This window comes from Dermacentor variabilis, chromosome 3 (assembly GCF_050947875.1).
Source record: "Dermacentor variabilis isolate Ectoservices chromosome 3, ASM5094787v1, whole genome shotgun sequence".
In the NCBI taxonomy this organism is placed as follows: domain Eukaryota; kingdom Metazoa; phylum Arthropoda; class Arachnida; order Ixodida; family Ixodidae; genus Dermacentor; species Dermacentor variabilis.
The window spans coordinates 65,004,686-65,023,161 of record NC_134570.1 but is presented as its reverse complement, the minus strand read 5'-3'; the positions used below and the strand labels follow the sequence as shown (position 1 = coordinate 65,023,161).

The 18,476-nt window shown below is 44.7% G+C and overlaps 1 protein-coding gene across 1 annotated transcript in view; it reads left to right on the top strand.

Annotated features, from left to right (window-relative positions):
• The window catches only part of ND-B16.6 (NADH dehydrogenase (ubiquinone) B16.6 subunit), a 33,592-nt gene extending 19,800 nt beyond the window's left edge, over window positions 1-13,792 (top strand). Inside the window, exon 4 of the mRNA XM_075685397.1 lies at window positions 13,141-13,792. Coding sequence (XP_075541512.1) covers window positions 13,141-13,351 — 211 coding nt within the window. The 3' untranslated portion in view covers window positions 13,352-13,792. The remainder of the gene's footprint in view (window positions 1-13,140) is intronic.
• The last annotated feature ends 4,684 nt before the right edge of the window (window positions 13,793-18,476 follow it).

The window sequence follows — 18,476 nt, the reverse complement described above, 5'->3', positions numbered from 1 at the left end:
GTGCGCTTTTTAAACGCACAGGCAGCGCCGTTAATATACGGCATTGACTATTTTGGACTTGTTCACGGCGCCGTATATTTACGTCATTGACCCTGAAAGGGTTAATAAAGAAAGTTGTGTGTTATAATCGGGTAAATACCACAGTCAGGCATTTTGAGCTAGGGGTATTGCGTGAAAATATTCCTAGGGCAAGCAGTTAATAGGTATTTGGAAGAGAAATGGCATGTGTTCAACGCATTCATTGTCCCCTAAGCTCTGCCAAAACTGACACTGCCACTAGAGGGGTCGTGATTGAGGTCACCATAGGAGCCAGACAAGTGCGTGTTTACTGATCAAGTTCTAATTATCCAGCGAAAGCCAATTTTAGTATTGAAATAACAAACGCTTGGGCCCATTGAAATGCATGGCAGTCTAAAAATTGAAATGATGGAAGTCGACTGTATTATGACAGTTCCTTGAATTGCACAAAAACCAATCTGTAGGAAAACAAACACCGTGCAAACTTTTTTTTTCCCCCCACCAAGGTGGGACAGCTTTCTCGAAGCATGAAGGCACATATTGTACAGCAAATGTGCTGCGAACAGCACCCACCGCAACTGTCATCTCTGCAGTGGCTACATAACTGAGGGGCTACATAACAGAGGACTCACGTTTTATTTTAAAAATAATTAATCTTAGTCTGCTCTCTAAGGCCTCAGAGGAGTTTTGACACTCGACCCTCACAACTCAGAATATGTTGCACGACCATGTCATCATGCATCGCGAGGAATGACCGCACGGTGTCGAGTGTATCGAGCACATCTCGTGTGCTTGCTTGCTTGGTCACGGTTTCGTCGCCATCATTGCTGTCGTCAGTGCCCCGCATGCTGCTGACTATGGCGTCATCCGTTAGTTCCTCATGAACGACCAAGTCATCATCGACAGACAGGAAGTCGTTTAGACCCATGCCTTGCTCAGTGTGGAAAGTTCGCCCACATCAGCAGACACACTTCTACCATCTTCTGCTGGTCGCTCAGACTCTGACGATGCAGCCGACGCCTGCTGGTTATTAAAGCCCGCGTGTTCGAAGCAGTTTTTGATCACGCTCACTTTTGTTGTCATCCATGCTGCAGCAACCATCTCTAGGGCAATGAAAAAGTCCACCTCCGTCATGCATTTGTACTCGATGATCAGCAGCATCCTCTGCATAAACCTTTGATGGTAGGCACACTTCAAGCTTCTGATGGCCCCTTGGTCAAAAGGCTGAAGGACCGAGGTGCAGTTCGCTGGGAAAAATACTAGATGGATGTCTGTAAAAGTGGCATTAAGATAATGGGCAGCGCAGTGGTCTACGAAAAGGCACACGGTTCTGCCTGCTCTTCGCATGCTCACTTTGAAGGCTTCCAGCCAGGTGGCGAAGATAGCGCGTATTATCCACAATTTTTGGTTGGCCGTGTATTGAACAGGCAGCCTGCCATGCGCCTTCAAACCCTGTGGCTTTTTTCTCCTGCCAATGATTAGGAGCGGACGCCTATCGGAGCCGTCCATGTTTGCGCAGAGAATTGTTATGCACTTCTTACTCTGCTTGCCACCCTGATTTTTGGCCCTTCAAATCCAGCGTCCGCGACGGAAGCATCTTCTAAAACAATCCCGTCTCATCTGCGTTGTGTGCATCACGGGGTTCACACTCATCCATGATGGCTTCTCGAGTCTCTCGCAGCCACTTTACTGCGTCTTCCTTGTTAACGCTTGTGCATCTCCAGAAATCACTTTGGCGGCAATGTTGTGTCATGCTTTAAAATGGCTCAGGCAGCCAGCGCTCGCTTTAAAGTCATCGTGCTCCAGAAGGCATGCAAAGTTGACGAATGCTTTCTGCTGCAACAATCTGCCAGGCAGTGGTATGCTGCTTGCACATTTTTCCAGGAACCACTTGTACACAGCCTGGACCACGTCTTCGAAAACCGGAGTGGCCACAGTCTTGTGCTCCCCACGTGCTCCATTCTCCAGCGCCACCAAGATGCTGTCTTTGGGTATTAAAATGGTCGACAGGGAGCTGCATGGTATCACGAACTTCACAGCGATATCCATCTTCTTTTTTCCGGTTGCTTCCGCGATGAATTTAGATTTCTCTAAGAGCATGAGAAACTTGCCTTTCTTAACTGGAGGAGGCATTTTGCAAGACTTACTGCCGCACACAATGGCCAAGCACGATGAGGACAACGAGAGGTACGAAACAAGTCACCTGGCCACTTCTGTCAGAGTTGCAGCCAGGTGCCGAAAGCGACATCGTATGGTTGCCAGCAAGAACGAGTTATGCGCTACAACTAGCATCTAGGCAAGCAACAGGTGGCAGCAAACAAGTTTCTAAAGTGATTAAAAAACACGTTTTAGCACATTTTGGATTAGGATTTCACTTTTTGATGTTATGTTGAGACCATGCGAAGAAAACTCGCGACCCGCTACGGCAGAAATTTTCGTTGTCGGGGGCTGCTGGTAGAAGATGTGTTGTTGTTGAGGGATATGAAATACATGTACTCCTATGTACCTCCACTGGGAACTCCGAAATATTTCATTGTTGCAAGAATTTCGTTGTTGAGGGCTTTCATTATCGTGGGGTTTGAATGTATATTCAATACTACTGATATCAGTGAGAAACATTTCAGACTTACTTCAGTGTATGTGTCAAATTATATCAACATTCAACTGCTATATATCCCAACATTATCCCATTAACATGTGCTGTTATCCACCTATACCAGACATGGGCACAGTCACATTCACGAATTTCAGTACTCCAGAAATGGACAGAAGCACAATGCAAATAGGTAAAAGAACATTTATCCCCTGAAACAATTGTAACCCAAAACAAATGAACAACAAATGAAACTCGTACGGTGTAAACCCTAGACACGTATAAGACATCCACAAAGCTAGCCATATACAAGGGCGAATCAGAAAGTCATTGCCCATATTTTTTTATAGCCAAATTGCGGCTGTAAATGCAAAGTCAACATATCCATTCTCAGAAGACCTTTCTTTGACCGGCCCGGCCTTATCTGCTGTTAGCTCCGCAGCACGGCGCTTCTGTCATTTGATGACCATGGCGGTCGTGCACGTTCAGAGTGTACAAGCAATGAAGTTTGATTCGTTTGCTATGGAGAAAGGGATTAACGCACATCAAAATCTACAGGGAAATGCAACCAATGTATGGAGAAAGGTGTCTCACTTTCAGAAGTGTGAGGTGGTGGTGTTGCGAGTTTGCAAAAGCCTGTGAAGACTTGCTGGACAATGAGCGTTTGGGAAGACTGAATTCTACCGCAGAGGCATCTCGAATTTAGTGCTGCGATGGGAGAAAGTTCTGAACCGGTGTGGGGACTATGTGGAAAAATAGTGTAAGGTACGTAGACTAGTACATATATTTGTAATTACCTGTATGTACTTCATTTTGGCTATTAAAAAATAGGGGCAAAGACCTTCTGATTCACCCTCGTACATAAGAAAAATAAACTAGATATTAGCTGTATATTGTTGCTACTTTGACTGGCCAAGTGACACGTCCATAAGAATAGAATGTTCTGACCGTCAGAGTAGTGGTGAATGTCAGTCTGGCGTGGGGTAAGACATCGGCCTACGTAGTGCCGATGCAGCGTAACCCTCGATATCCGTTGCAAGCAATGGGGTTGTTCTTTTCCGAGACCCGCATGGCACAGGACGTGGTCTGGACGAGTCGGGTGTACAAGCCACTGATGTGACCATACAATTGCCTCCATGGCACTTGGCAGCGGCCGGTTATGGCAGCATGGGGCTGCACCAAGGCCATGAAGCACTGCCACGGTGATGTCATCGGAACTCGGGAGCTGGAGCTATCGCTGACCAACTCTCAGACATCCCATCGCTGGTCCATGGTCTTCGAAGCTGCCGCTTCCCATCTTCAGAGCCCAGCTAGAGATGCATCTGCCCTGCTCCTCGTACATGTCAGCTGTGTCAGCTCCTCCCGCTTCGTTCCCTTTTCCTTCATTTCTTTCTCACGTGCTTCTCTCATCACATGTCCATCTCCATTTCACTGACAGGCATCGTCTTCGTCACATATTCGCACATCCTTTGTCAGGGACTCGTGATATGGGCCCCCATTTGAAGAGTTTTTTGCACAAAAAACTGCTCATTGCACACCTCAGACTTGTTGCATCAAGTTCACAAGGAACGATGACAACACCACGTCCTCTGTCCATATATCACCTCATGGCACCCGACGTCTAATCTCCTAAGTGTACTTTAACACAGCTCTCTCCACAGAAAAACACAATATACACTGCTTGTTATCTTCAGAATCAACTACCATTAGGACCCAAGTCGCTCTACTCAAAAAGTCTGCACTCTTTCTTCCGCAGCTTTTGATATTTCCACAGTTTTCTACTTTCTATCTACTTTGCTCTCTCTCCTATGCTACCGCATTTCCTATACAGCTCTGAATGGCTCTGATATACTAACTCCGGCTTCATTTTCTTTCTCATTGACCACCACACCTTCTCATGCACACGTGTTTCATTACGTAATCTTACTTTCGACCTTCTGTGGATCTTCTTCCTCTTTTACCTTTCCTCGAAGTATTTCTTCTATCGATTCTTTCTCTTTTGCATGTTTCTTTTCTCTTTCGCTGTGTTCTCTACTCACTCAATCTCTCTGTCTGCTGTCATTGCTTACTTCGTGCACACTTCTTTCTCGCCACTCGTAAAACTTCTACACTTGTGTTCGTCTGTGCCAGAAATGTCTTCCTTGCTGGTCACTAGCTTGTATTCACAGGGATTCTTCTGTATCAATAGCTCACATGTGCCAGGCTTCCCTTCAGTTGCGCTATGAGTGCTGCGAATCATGACTGCTTCTGGCACCTTAGCCCTACCCTGTTGCGCACCCGCACCGACACATCTGCCACCTAGCTTAACATCACTTCCTTCCTTTGATGCGAAGCAGGCAATAATTCTCGCTTTGTCTGTATCTGTTCTTTTACGTACTGTTTTCGCCTTTAATCAGCTTTGCGAAGTGCCTCGCATTCAGCTACTTTGGCATCATGAATGTGTTTCCTTTCCTCATCTATTAGTCGGAGGCCTTGCTCCTTAATCAGCTTGATTTCGCGAATCGTGGCTATAATCTTATCCCAGTTCGTCTATAGACCACTAAAGATTGGGACATGGCTGGAAGTAAATCCTGGGAGGCTCACCAATTGTCACAAATTTTTGTGCTCCAGAAATGGACGGGAACACAATGCAAATATGTTAAATTTATCCCATGAAACAATTGTAACCCAAAACAACTGAACAGCAAATGAAACTCACATGGCATAAACCGTATACATGCATGAGGCATCCACAGTACTAGCTATATACATAAGAAAAAAAAACTAGATATGAGCTGTATATTGTTCCTGCTTTGACTCGCCAAATGAGACGTTGTCCATACGAACTAAATGTTCTCACTGTCGGAGTAGTGGTGAATGTCGGCCCGGCATGGCGTAAGATGTCGACCTGCGTAGTTCTAACATGGCGTAGGCGGAAACATTCGTTGCGAATGAGGGAGTTGTCCTCTTCAGAGACCCGTGTGGTACAGGATTCGGTCTGGTCCAGTCTGTGCCGCTGACATGTCCAAGGGATTGCCTTCGTGGCACTGGGCAGCGGCTGGTCCTGGCAGCATGGGGCTGGACTGGGGCTGTGGAGCGTTGTTCAGCGACGTCGTGGGGCTCAGGAGCTGGAGCTGTCGCCGGCTAGCTCTCAGACATCCCCTCGCTACTCCCTAGTCTTCAAAGCTGCCGTTTCCCATCTCCAGAGCACAGCTGGAGATGCGTCTGCCTTGCTCTTCATCAACGTCAGCAATGCCAGCTCCTCCACCTTCATCCCCTTTTTCTTCATTTTTCTTCCACGCTTCTCGCATCATATGTCCATCCCCATTTCACCAGCCGGCATCGGCATCGTCTTCACCTATTCGCACGTGTTTTGCCAGTGACTCATGACAGTCAGGTGACAGTGGCTCGCAATTGAACAAAAATGCACAGTTACATAATAATTTGTCTGCTATTTTTGAATGCAAAGGAACATGTTGCAAACCCCTGTTTTCATCACATAAAACTGATTGCGCACATGGAGGAGCAGTAGTCGTGAACGGTTCACATGTGCTGGTGTTTCTTCTGCAGCCTCTCTATGTTCGTCTGACCTCAGAGGGATACTAACCTGAAACTGTCTGCCTCCACTTCTCTTGTTTATGTTATGTTTGGGGAAATCTGAGAGCTTTAGAAAGAAGATGATGCAGGTGATATAGTAGAGACTTGGCTGGAGACTCTCTTGTACCCTGGGGCAGTAGGGTTCTGTGGACTTAGCGTGCATTCACTATTTCTTAAACTTCTCATTTGAGAGAACACTCAAGTGAATTACAGCTCTGGGTGCATGTTGTGGTCGGCATTCTTTGCAGGTTAGCTATGCACTGTTCTGCCGGAGTCAAAAGGCTTAATTTATTCATGAAATGCAGAAAGGAGACAGCTGGCAAACTCAGTTGGCACTTGTGTGAACTGCTGCCAGTAAAATGTCTATAACAAGCACATTGTTTGTTGATGCATACACCATAATTGTTGACCACGCCACATATGAGTGCAGTTGTGTTTTATTGCTTCTTTTGTGAAAGAGAGCATGCATACTTATGCCATATTTATGTATGTAGTGGATCAAAACATGCAAGAAGAGTTGACATTCACTTCAGAATATGCTAAAGAGAATGAAGGCAAAAGCCTGTGCACTCACAAGGCATTTATTAATTTACTTGTCATTCTCATTCGAATGTATTGTTACTTTCTATTCCTTGTTTTATCCCTCTAAAGGCTGTGGGTTCAAGTACCTTAACACCAAAGGTGAAGGTTTCGACCGTCAGTGATGGCATCATCAATTTTGGTGCCATTGAATTTTTGTCCCACCAAAGGTCGAGGGTTCAACACCGACCAAACGTCATGGGTTCAAGTGCCTTAATTAACACCAAAGTTCGTTGGTTCAGTTGCCACCAAACATTGTGGGTTTGTTTGCCCTAATTAACTATATCTTAATTAACTGTGCCTTGATTAACTTAGCCTTTATTTATACCAAAGGTCATGGGCTCGACTTCTATCAATTTTGGTGCCATAACGCTGGACTGTTAATTTTTTCGATAATGCTGGACATTGGATTTTCGGAGCCATGAGCCGCTTGAGGCTCATGCCTTAATAAACAAGCTGCTGTAGCAGTTTTCTCAAGAAGCATTGTGACCAACGTCTTCATGCGAAACATGAGCTGAGCTCATTACTGCATGGGTTACTGTATGTACTGCAGTCTGGACTGTAGATAGCACCATAAATCTACACATGGAAGGTGAATGAAACTATACAAATACAGTCGCCAACTGATAATTCGGTCTTTGCGGGGATCGCGAAACAGTTCGAACTATCAAATGTCCGAAAAAACAAATTCGGCAAGCAAATACTTTTTTATTTAGTTGTTACAGCACTTGAGACCAAAAAAAAAAGAACTGTTCTATGCGTTGTTGAACGGTATTCCGCTTGTCTAGAACCAAATCTGCTTCAATTTGCGCAAGCCTCATGTCCTCACTCAAGCACAATGAAAGCACTGTGAGGGCTTGCACAAAGTCCCCATTCGATGGCCCCGCAGTACACGGTACGCTTTCCTCATAGAGTCAGAGCTGTCTTCCAAGGGCGCAACTACTTGATTAACAATTTGCTTGTCATTAATTTCGGCACAGGACACTGTGGCACTGTCCACATCAGCGAAGTTTCCAAAGATCACTGTGGCCGGAATTGGCATGTCACTGCTTCACAGATCTTCAATCAGCTTATCTCCGTTCATGTCCGGTATAGTGGCCGGCAGCAAGGTGCAGGATCCTGAGTTCCAGCATCCAACTCAACACTGGCAACAAATCCTGAATGGCGGAAACAATGGTGGACTGTGCCTGCCGTCAGGGCCTTCCGGGCATCGGCAAGAATGTGAACAGCGGACAACAAATCCACACTAACTTTTTCCACTCTCGATGTACAGCACCATGCCATATAGCAGGCGTGATTGGTACAACACTTTCAGCTTCTCGATGATGCCCTGATCCATGGGCTGGAAGTTGCTCGTGGCATTTGATGGCAGAAATTCAATTTCAATTGCCTTCAAATTATTGATTAGGCCATGCGCACCACAGTTTTCAATGAAGAGCAGCACCTTGCGCTTTTGTGCCTCAAACATTGTCAATAACCAAAAGCGGTAGCTCTTCAGTTCCAGACATGTTTGCGCCTAAAAGAATGGTTACCCTTTCCTTGCTATGCTTCCCACCATGGCAAGGATCTCCAGAAACGGCAAGCATCTTCTCTGGCAGAAACTTGTAAAGCAGTCCGGTCTCATCACAGTTAAAGATGTCTGGCGTGTAGTGGCTTAACAAGGCCTGCAGCTTGTCAGTGCCGTGATTCCCTATCAACCTGTTCTCCACAGCACCGCTTTCGCCGCACATTTCCTCGGAGACGAGGTCATATTGCTTTTTAATGTTGCAGAGCCAGCCGTCACGGAACTTGAAGCATATGGTTCCCATCTGTAGCGCGAGGGCCTCTGCCTTTTGCTTCAGCAGGTCACCAGATATGGGAATGCGCTGCGCAACCATGGTGCCTAGCCAGATATTCACAGCCTCTTCAAGTTGGGGGTATGTGGCTTGAGGGAGGTTTTTCTTCTGGGCCGTAGCACATTTCTCAGTTGCTCCAAGAATCATAGCTTTGTTCTTGACATAGCCTGAGATAGTCTGTTCCCGAGCTACCTCAACATGGGACCAGCCGTTCTGTACGAGCTATAAGACAGCAGCTTTCTGCACCATTGTCATCGTCTTGTACTTCCAGCACTTCATCACCAGGGCTATCTGCGAAGGTCGAGTTGGTGCCATGCTCCACTTTTTGTAGACGCGCAATATTACCTACTGTCGAAGTTGCATAAAAAAGCATAAAAAGCGGCAACGGAACCAGAAAATAATGGTTATGGCGATGCGAATGACGTGCTAGCCTCAGAGATTTAAGCCTGTTTGAGGATCTCTGAGGTTAAAGCTTCTCACAACAGTTTGGTGGCTGCGCTGGCGTTAGTTGGCAACAGCCACAATAACAAAAGGTTTGGCGCGGACGGAGTCCAAAATGTTGATTGGTGAGCCCTAGATGGTCTGAAATTTAAGTCGTTGTTATGCATGGTGTCTATTATGGGGAGAACGGCGGTGCCACAGAAAAGTACGAACTACAAAGCATGTCCAAATTTTCGGTCGGCGACTGTAGCAGCAAAATTGCACAAGGGTAGGGTGTTCGAGCACACACTCGTATCCACCTATGAAGACATAATTAGTGAGCTGGAGTCCTTCCGTAGCCTGTATATATGAGAATAGATCCCTAACGTCAGCCACCCATGTGCATTCAGTAGACTTTCAAGAAAAATACTTGGGTATGCTTGGGTATGCTATTCTTGGGCATGCTAGCTTTCTAAGTTGATATTACCTAGCCATGCTGCAACTCTAATTATATTCAGTGTAATAACTGCTGGCATATCCTGTTATGATTGGTACTTGATATGTCATCAAGGGTATCATCATCATCGTCAGCCTAGTTACGCCCACTGCAGGGCAAAGGCCTCTCCCATACTTCTCCAACTACCCCGGTCATGGACTAATTGTGGCCATGTTGTCCCTGCAAACATCTTAATTTCATCCGCCCACCTAACTTTCTGCCGCCCCCTGCTACGCTTCCCTTCCCTTGGAATCCAGTCCGTAACCCTTAATGACCATCGGTTATCTTCCCTCCTCATTACATGTCCTGCCCATGCCCATTTCTTTTTCTTGATTTCAACGAAGATGTCGTTTACCCGCGTTTGTTGCCTCACCCAATCTGCTCTTTTCTTATCCCTTAACGTTACACCCATCATTCTTCTTTCCATAGCTCGTTGCGTCGTCCTCAATTTCAGCAGAACCCTTTTCATAAGCCTCCAGGTTTCTGCCCCATATGTGAGTACTGGTAACACACAGCTGTTATACACTTTCCTTTTGAGGGATAGTGGCAACCTGCTGTTCATGATTTGAGAATGCCTGCCAAACGCACCCCAGCCCATTCTTATTCTTCTGGTTATTTCAGTCTCATGATCCGGATCCGTGGTCACTACCTGCCCTAAGTAGATGTATTCCCTTACCACTTCCAGTGCTTCGCTACCTATCGTAAACTGCTGTTCTCTTCCGAGACTGTTAAACAATACTTTAGTTTTCTGCAAATTAATTTTCAGACCCACCCTTCTGCTTTGCCTCTCCAGGTCAGTGAGCATGCATTGCAATTGGTCTCCTGAGTTACTAAGCAAGGCAATATCATCAGCGAATCGCAAGTTGCTAAGGTATTCTCCATCAACTTTTATCCCCAATTCTTCCCACTCCAGGCCTCTGAATACCTCCTGTAAACAGGCTGTGAATAGCATTGGAGAGATCGTATCTCCCTGTCTGACGCCTTTCTTTATAGGGATTTTGTTACTTTCTTTGTGGAGGACTACGGTGGCTGTGGAGCCGCTATAGATATCTTCCAGTATTTTTACATATGGCTCATCTACACCCTGATTCCGTAATGCCTCCATGACTGCTGAGGTTTCGACTGAATCAACCGCTTTCTCGTAATCAATGAAAGCTATATATAAGGGTTGGTTATATTCTGCACATTTCTCTATCACTTGATTGACAGTGTGAAGATGGTCTATTGTTGAGTAGCCTTTACGGAATCCTGCCTGGTCCTTTGGTTGACAGAAGTCTAAGGTGTTCCTGATTCTATTTGCGATTACCTTAGTAAATACTTTGTAGGCAACGGACAGTAAGCTGATCGGTCTATAATTTTTCAAGTCTTTGGCGTCCCCTTTCTTATGGATTAGGATTATGTTAGCGTTCTTCCAAGATTACGGTACGCTCGAGGTTATGAGGCATTGCGTATACAGGGTGGCCAGTTTCTCTAGAACAATCTGACCACCATCCTTCAACAAATCTGCTGTTACCTGATCCTCCCCAGCTGCCTTCCCCCTTTGCATAGCTCCTAAGGCTTTCTTTACTTCTTCTGGCGTTACCTGTGGGATTTCGAATTCCTCTAGGCTATTCTCTCTTCCACTATCGTCGTGGGTACCACTGGTACTGTATAAATCTCTATAGAACTCCTCAGCCACTTGAACTATCTCATCCATATTGGTAACGATATTGCCGGCTTTGTCTCTTAACGCACACGTCTGATTCTTGCCTATTCCTAGTTTCTTCTTCACTGTTTTTAGGCTTCCTCCGTTCCTGAGAGCCTGTTCAATTCTATCCATATTATAGTTTCTGATGTCCGCTGTCTTACGCTTGTTGATTAACTTAGAAAGTTCTGCCAGTTCTATTCTAGCTGTAGGGTTAGAGGCTTTCATACATTGGCGTTTCTTGATCTGATCTTTCGTCTCCTGCGATAGCTTACTGGTTTCCTGTATAACGGCGTTACCACCAACTTCTATTGCGCACTCCTTAATGATGCCCATGAGATTGTCGTGCATTGCTGCAACACTAAGGTCCTCTTCCTGAGTTAAAGCCGAGTACTTGTTCTGTAGCTTGATCCGGAATTCCTCTAGTTTCCCTCTTACCGCTAACTCATTGATTGGCTTCTTGTGTACCAGTTTCTTCCGTTCCCTCCTCAAGTCTAGGCTAATTCGAGTTCTTACCATTCTATGGTCACTGCAGCGTACCTTGCCGAGTACGTCTACATCTTGTATGATGCCAGGGTTCGCGCAGAGTATGAAGTCGATTTCATTTCTAGTCTCACCATTCGGGCTCCTCCACGTCCACTTTCGACTAACCCGCTTGCGGAAAAAGGTGTTCATTATCCGCATATTATTCTGTTCTGCAAACTCTACTAATAATTCTCCTCTGCTATTCCTAGAGCCTATGCCATATTCCCCCACTGACTTGTCTCCAGCCTGCTTCTTGCCTACCCTGGCATTGAAGTCGCCCATCAGTATAGTGTATTTTGTTTTGACTTTACCCATCGCCGATTCCACGTCTTCATAAAAGCTTTCGACTTCCTGGTCATCATGACTGCATGTAGGGGCATAGACTTGTACCACCTTCAATTTGTACCTCTTATTAAGCTTCACAACAAGACCTGCCACCCTCTCGTTAATGCTATAGAATTCCTGTATGTTACCAGCTATTTCCTTATTAATCAGGAATCCGACTCCTAGTTCTCGTCTCTCTGCTAAGCCCCGGTAACACAGTACATGCCCGCTTTTTAGCACTGTATATGCTTCTTTTGTCCTCCTAACCTCACTGAGCCCTATTATATCCCATTTACTACCCTCTAATTCCTCCAATAACACTGCTAGACTCGCCTCGCTAGATAGCGTTCTAACGTTAAACGTTGCCAGGTTCAGATTCCAATGGCGGCCTGTCCGGGTATCAAGGGTATAGGAAGTACAAAAAAGCTTTTCTCAGCCTTAAGGGAGTGTGCACTTAAAGGGACCTTACAGAAAAATATAAGTCAAGCTGTATTATTACCCTTATCTTATGTATTACCCTTCTATAATACCAAAAAAGTTGCTTCGGCAGTGAGAAGAGGCTTGGTAAGCGAGAAAAATATCTAAAAACGAAAGACTGGTAGTGCCGCTATCCTAAGCTTCTTGCACAAGCTCACGATAACATCATGGGATGCTGACAATCTCTGCTCAGGTCTAGTTAAGCTTTTATTTATAGTAGCTCTTGTGTCAGTTAGTGTCAAGAACTTTTGCTCACCAACAACAGCCCAAACACAAACATATATTGAAATCTGTTGCAGATTTCAGTTACAGGTTTTGGTGCAAAATTTAGAAACTGGTACTTTGACCTTAATTTTCTTATCTAATAATTACACCTTACCACAAAATTAACCAAAATGGTGTTTTGAAAGTCTAAACTGATTTAATATTTCTCTTAGTGTCCCCGAAATGAGCATAAAGCCTGTAGTGAACAATCTGTCATAATATTTTCCGAGGCTAACAAACGAAGTACTCGGTTGTCTTTGGTGTTGCTTTTGAATTTAGCTTTTGAGAAACTTGAATTCGCAATTTGCTGTGATGAAAAGAGAGTGTAATTTAGTTATTTCTTTGGCAGGTTCCTGAAGCAGCTGAAGAAGAACCGCGATGAGGAGCGGGAGCTGATGAAGAATGTCCCTGGCTGGGTAGTGGGCACCTACTTTGGAGAGCCCATATATAAGACAATCAGTCCTGACACTCACATCGACCCCGTCGCTGACGAGTTCTTTGCGCACGCCGACCCGAAGGTCTCTTACGACATCTGGCACTACTGGGACACCAACTACTGATCTGCAGTGGCTTTTCCACTGTTTGCTAGAGGCACTGCCTATTTCGTTAGTTGTTTTGTAATAGGTATCCCACTAGTACTTTCATTAAAGAATGCAGGAGCCCATTTTTTTTTTTTTTTTATATCCTGTATGCAAGTGGCCATCCTAAAGTGTATCACAAGTTTCTATGTCTTGGTTAAACAACTAGTGACAGCCATTCATTGTAGATGCAATCTTTTTTGCATATCATTTATCAACACGTCGATGGAAGGTGTCTTATGCCAGAAGTGCTTTCCTAATGCCTGAGTAAATTCCAATAATTACACCACAACACTGATTAATCCAACTGTCAATAATGTCTGTTACTTAGCGAAGACAAAAAAAACAATAGTAACAAGAGCTAGAAGCAGAGAAAATAGAAGCATCTAATAAATGCAATGAAGTGGCTTCCAGTTATTTTGAGCTCTTGTGTGTCTGGCACCTGCTTTTCATTCACATCATCTACATTATTGAATTGAATCAGGATCTGGTATGCATAGGTCAATTTTGTTTACGAATTTCATTAACCAAAGGATTGCACAAGGATAGCTTCTGTCCAAAGCTTCATTTCATAAACTTGATCTCACTGGATCTGCTTACAGTGGAAACATGCTGCAACATGTTGCACATCTTACATTCAAAGTTCAAAAAATGTGTGCCTTACTGTTTCATTCTTTCTCAGCCTTTAGGATTTCTAGTGGTTAGTGTTACAGGTCTGTTCAGCCGTGAATGTGCCCACCCGCAATGTGTTGAACCAATGTTGTCATTGTGTGGTCATGGCGGAAGGTGACAATAGAGAGAGCAGTACCAGGGCCCTACCCAAAAGGGAATCCTGGGTTTACTGCGCATTAGCCGTCTTGTCATCATCACTGTTTCATCACTGTAGTCATTCGGATGGCTATTGCTATTTAGGGTCGCACTTCAGGTTTTGCTTTTGTTTTTCTCCCTAAACTACGACAGCAGCTAAAAAGCAAAACTGAATCATTTGATAATAGTATGCGTCTTGGCCATAAATGTTCATTGCTAGTGGAGAAACTAGAAGCCGAATGTTCCTTTTTTGAATTTCATGCCAGCATGTTACTACTGGTACATCCTTTTAAAATCATAACTTATTTCTTTTACTTGAGTCATTTACCAAACGAAATGGGAAATGTTCTCAAAATTTCCTAGGTTAAGTCCAGTTCCTTCGACATGCAGTGTAATCATTCTTTACTAGTAACGATTAATTACGAATGAGTAATGCTGTTAGAATCAATGACGTCACCGAGAGCTCGTGTGGCAAGAAATTAAAGAGACACTGAAGAGAATAAGTTGAGCTGCATGAACAAATTGCATTGCCGCAAAAAAAAAAAATGATCTTGCCTTTAGAGAGGGGAATTAGTAAGCCAGAAGATATGCAACTTGAAACTGATGGCAATGCTGCCATGAAGATCCTGCATAAAGTCGCCATGACGTCATGGGTTTTGACATTGTTGATGGCGGTTGCTAGGCCTAGTTAATTTGCCCTCGATAAAGATGGGCAACATTTTGTGATCTAAACTCTAAAGAAATTACCGACGATTACGTTACTTCCTAATGCGAAATTTGAGCGCAGCAAATAAGCTGTTTCACCTTTTGGATAGATTGAGGCAAAGAAATCGAGCAACACATGTATGCGCTATCACAGAATTTTTTTTTTATTTTTCACACGTATTCCTTTAACAAAGACTCCACTAACAGTTCTTGACAGTCATGAAGGAAGCTTTGTGGTCGGAGAAATAGACTGATATATGTTCGACTTGGTACACCAATGCTTGATTCTCAAAGACGAGATCTATACAAGTGCCTCGCGAGGTTGTCACAGCCGTGGGACGCGTTACGAGCGAGAGGAACGGGATGTTCTCCCGCATAAGTGTTAGGAAATTGCTGTTTGTCTTTATGTCAAGCCGCCACCGATCTGGCTCTCTGATTGCCACCGCACAGGGCGAACGGCAGCGGCAATTTCGGCTCGGGCGGTGCACATATACAGATCCGCCGCCACCGATCTGGCTCTCTGATTGCCACCGCACAGGGGTTGCATTGGAGGAGGAGCGAAGAAAGGAATTAAGTTCGAGCCGGCGCTTTGACAACCGGAGACTCGCAGGAAGAGGGGGGAGGGGGGCGGCGTGTACACCCAGCGGCAAACGATGGGGGCAGAAGCGCGCGCAGCAAGCGGACAACACGATAAAGGGAGAAGGGAAGAGATAGCAGCGACTGACTGATGCCGCTGACGCCGATAGTGAGTCAACCCCAGCTGCGGAGTTGGTTTCAGGGACAACGCCGCCGATGCCGACACAAACAATATGATACCCTCGCTTCCGCAGCGCTAAGAACCAGGTCTAGCCGTGGGAAGGTGGTCACGTATTCGTCGACGTGCCGGGGCCTACGTGAAATAACTGGCGCGTCGGCAACTGAAGAGCACCCTATCCGCCACACAAGAACAGGGGGGGGGGGGGGACCCTTTCCTCCTCTTTCTGCATGGCGGCGACGGTGTTCTATGCAGTCACGTTATCTTGACTCTCTAGCGGCGTCAGCGGCATCCAGCGGTATCAGTCGGTCGCTGCTAGAGCAGGGGAGATGAAAGGGGGGCGGAGCTGGTTACGAGGCCGACGACAACGCCGACGACGACGCGAAACCCAGGAACGGACGCCAAAGAGCTGCGCTCTAAAACAGTTTACACACTTAGGGGTATATCTTCATCCCAGAACAACATTGGTCATCTATCTTGCATGCCTTTTTTTTTTATAATGTTGCGCGCCTTGTATTTCTAGGCAGTGCTGCCAACCCTAGGGAAATTATTCTAGATGCAGGGATTTTAGGCCTTGTTTGAAAAAAAAACATTTCCAAATCTTGGTGAAAACTTGTGCTATGACGTGCAGGAAGGAAAAACTTGGACACGAGAAACCACTACTGCAACGCCGCGATGACTGATAAGTGCAACTTCTGACGTGATGGCGTGTTTTTATTCCAATCAGCACAAATTACCTTTCCATTAGAATGTGAAGTACGACTTGGTGGTTGTACTGTAATGCAGTGAGCGCTTCTCGCCAAGTAAATGACAAGGTTTGGATGTCCTATGCTCACTAATGGAGCACAGCTATGCTGTTAATTTGTGCGCCTTATGAATTATATATTTATTTGTAACAGGCGAAACAAATGGATATGGCTATACGAAGCAAAGCAGCACAGGCAAATCTCGGCATAGCCGTAACACACATACCTAGCGCGGAACACGACAGTGCGGTCAAGGCGCTGGATCACCAACTATTCACACACATTTCATTGGAACCATCCTTAGCCAAAGCAAGTTTGTACCGAGTCGCATTGTAGAGTCCCAGTGGTTGTGTGTAGGGGTGAGCTATGGCATGGAGGTGTTGATTAAAGCCTCCATGCAAATAACCATCTCATGGCTTTAAATGTTTGAATACTGAGAGTCTTTCTCCATTTATATATCTGCCGCCACAACAGGGCCTAAAATCCAGTTCAAGTATTCCATTAGATCGAATTATGAGTGTTGGAATTGTCGAGACTACTGTGTACAATCTGGTGAAAACAAGAAAGAGGAAGTTAGTGGAGTACCTGTATATACCCCTATACATGAACTCCAGAAGACAGCAGTTTTTTTTTTTTTCTCTCTCTCTCTCTCTCTGAAGACAGATCTATGGCAAATGTGAGATGCTTTAAAAAGTACACTGGAGGAGTTAATACTAAAAGGAAGGGCTAGTGTAAAAATTACGATCACTTACTTCATTGATGTGCTCCAGATTTGAAGTGCTCTGGAACAAATAACTTGCTCCAAATTTCAGATTTGCAGCTCCAGAAATCTCATTTCCCCCGTTAACCTGCTCCACTGAAAAATATTTTGCTCCAGAAATTGCTCCTGCAGAGCTGTCCCAACCCTGCACATCTTATATTGATTCTAGGGTACCCATCACCTAGCATGTTTTGTTATCTGGCTACTCATTCACTTTCTTTTTGTAATTTTGCAATGTCACATATTGGGTGTTTCAGAAAATGTGTTCAATAACTAAGTGATTTCCATAGTAGTGCTTTTATCAGAGAGGCATATATGTTAAAATAACTCTCATGATCAGTGTTGCCATTTTAGTGATTTGGTAGCTGGACGTTTCTTGTCTGTTTAACAACAATGTTTTTCAATTTAATGATCGGCGACTGTTTCTTTTAGCGAGGAGACAGAATAATTGGCGGCATTTCAGTGACTTCAAAGTTATGAAAGTTGTTTCGTGAGTCTTTTAGAATGCACTTTATTATTCAAAAGCTGCATGTGAGCGGCCGAAATTGGCTGCATTACATGTAGGGCCTGTGATCATGATGAAGTGATGATTGCCTTCACAGGGTTCAGTATGCGTACAAAATGTGTCATCATTTATGTTTATGTGAGCATGTTCTTTTCGAAGTACACTGCTTCACCCAAAACTAGATTCTGCACCACTTTCACTATTACATTCAATTGGTTGATATTTACAGTTTTTATTGGTAGATTTAAAATGCAGCAGGTGAAAAATAAGATAGGTCCATTTAGAAAGGTGTATAGGAGTGGCTGGGCTCGTTCACGTGAGCATGAACACACTGCTTCCTTATCGTGTTCATCCACGAAGAACTTTCATGTAGGCCAAGGGGCTGAAAGCATGGTATTTTACCTGCATCAAGGCCACGCAGTTGTCATCACCGGGTTAACGTGCGACCTTCTATGTCTTGCAAATCTTTGCTGACCATTCAGGAGCACTGAGAACTAGAAAAATTTCAAAGATAATGTTTATGAAGTGTGTGTGTGATTTAGGAAAATAAGGTTGCTTTATGTTCTTTTGAGCTGTGCTGCATTTGGAACCTCACAATCTAGTGGTGAGCACCAAATTTCAGCTGTCATCGTCTGTTATGCAAGTATAATAGTAATTAGTTATGTAAAACTCCGCTAGCTGTTGCTGGTAAATTCAATATCTATTGCTCAGTCATATGGATCTTAAACAAGCGTGAGACGTTTAGGTAAACAATTTACGGTATGCTAGCGTATGTTATAATGCTCAGAAAACGCCTACATTACTAGTGTTTGCTCAACTTTTAGCGGAAA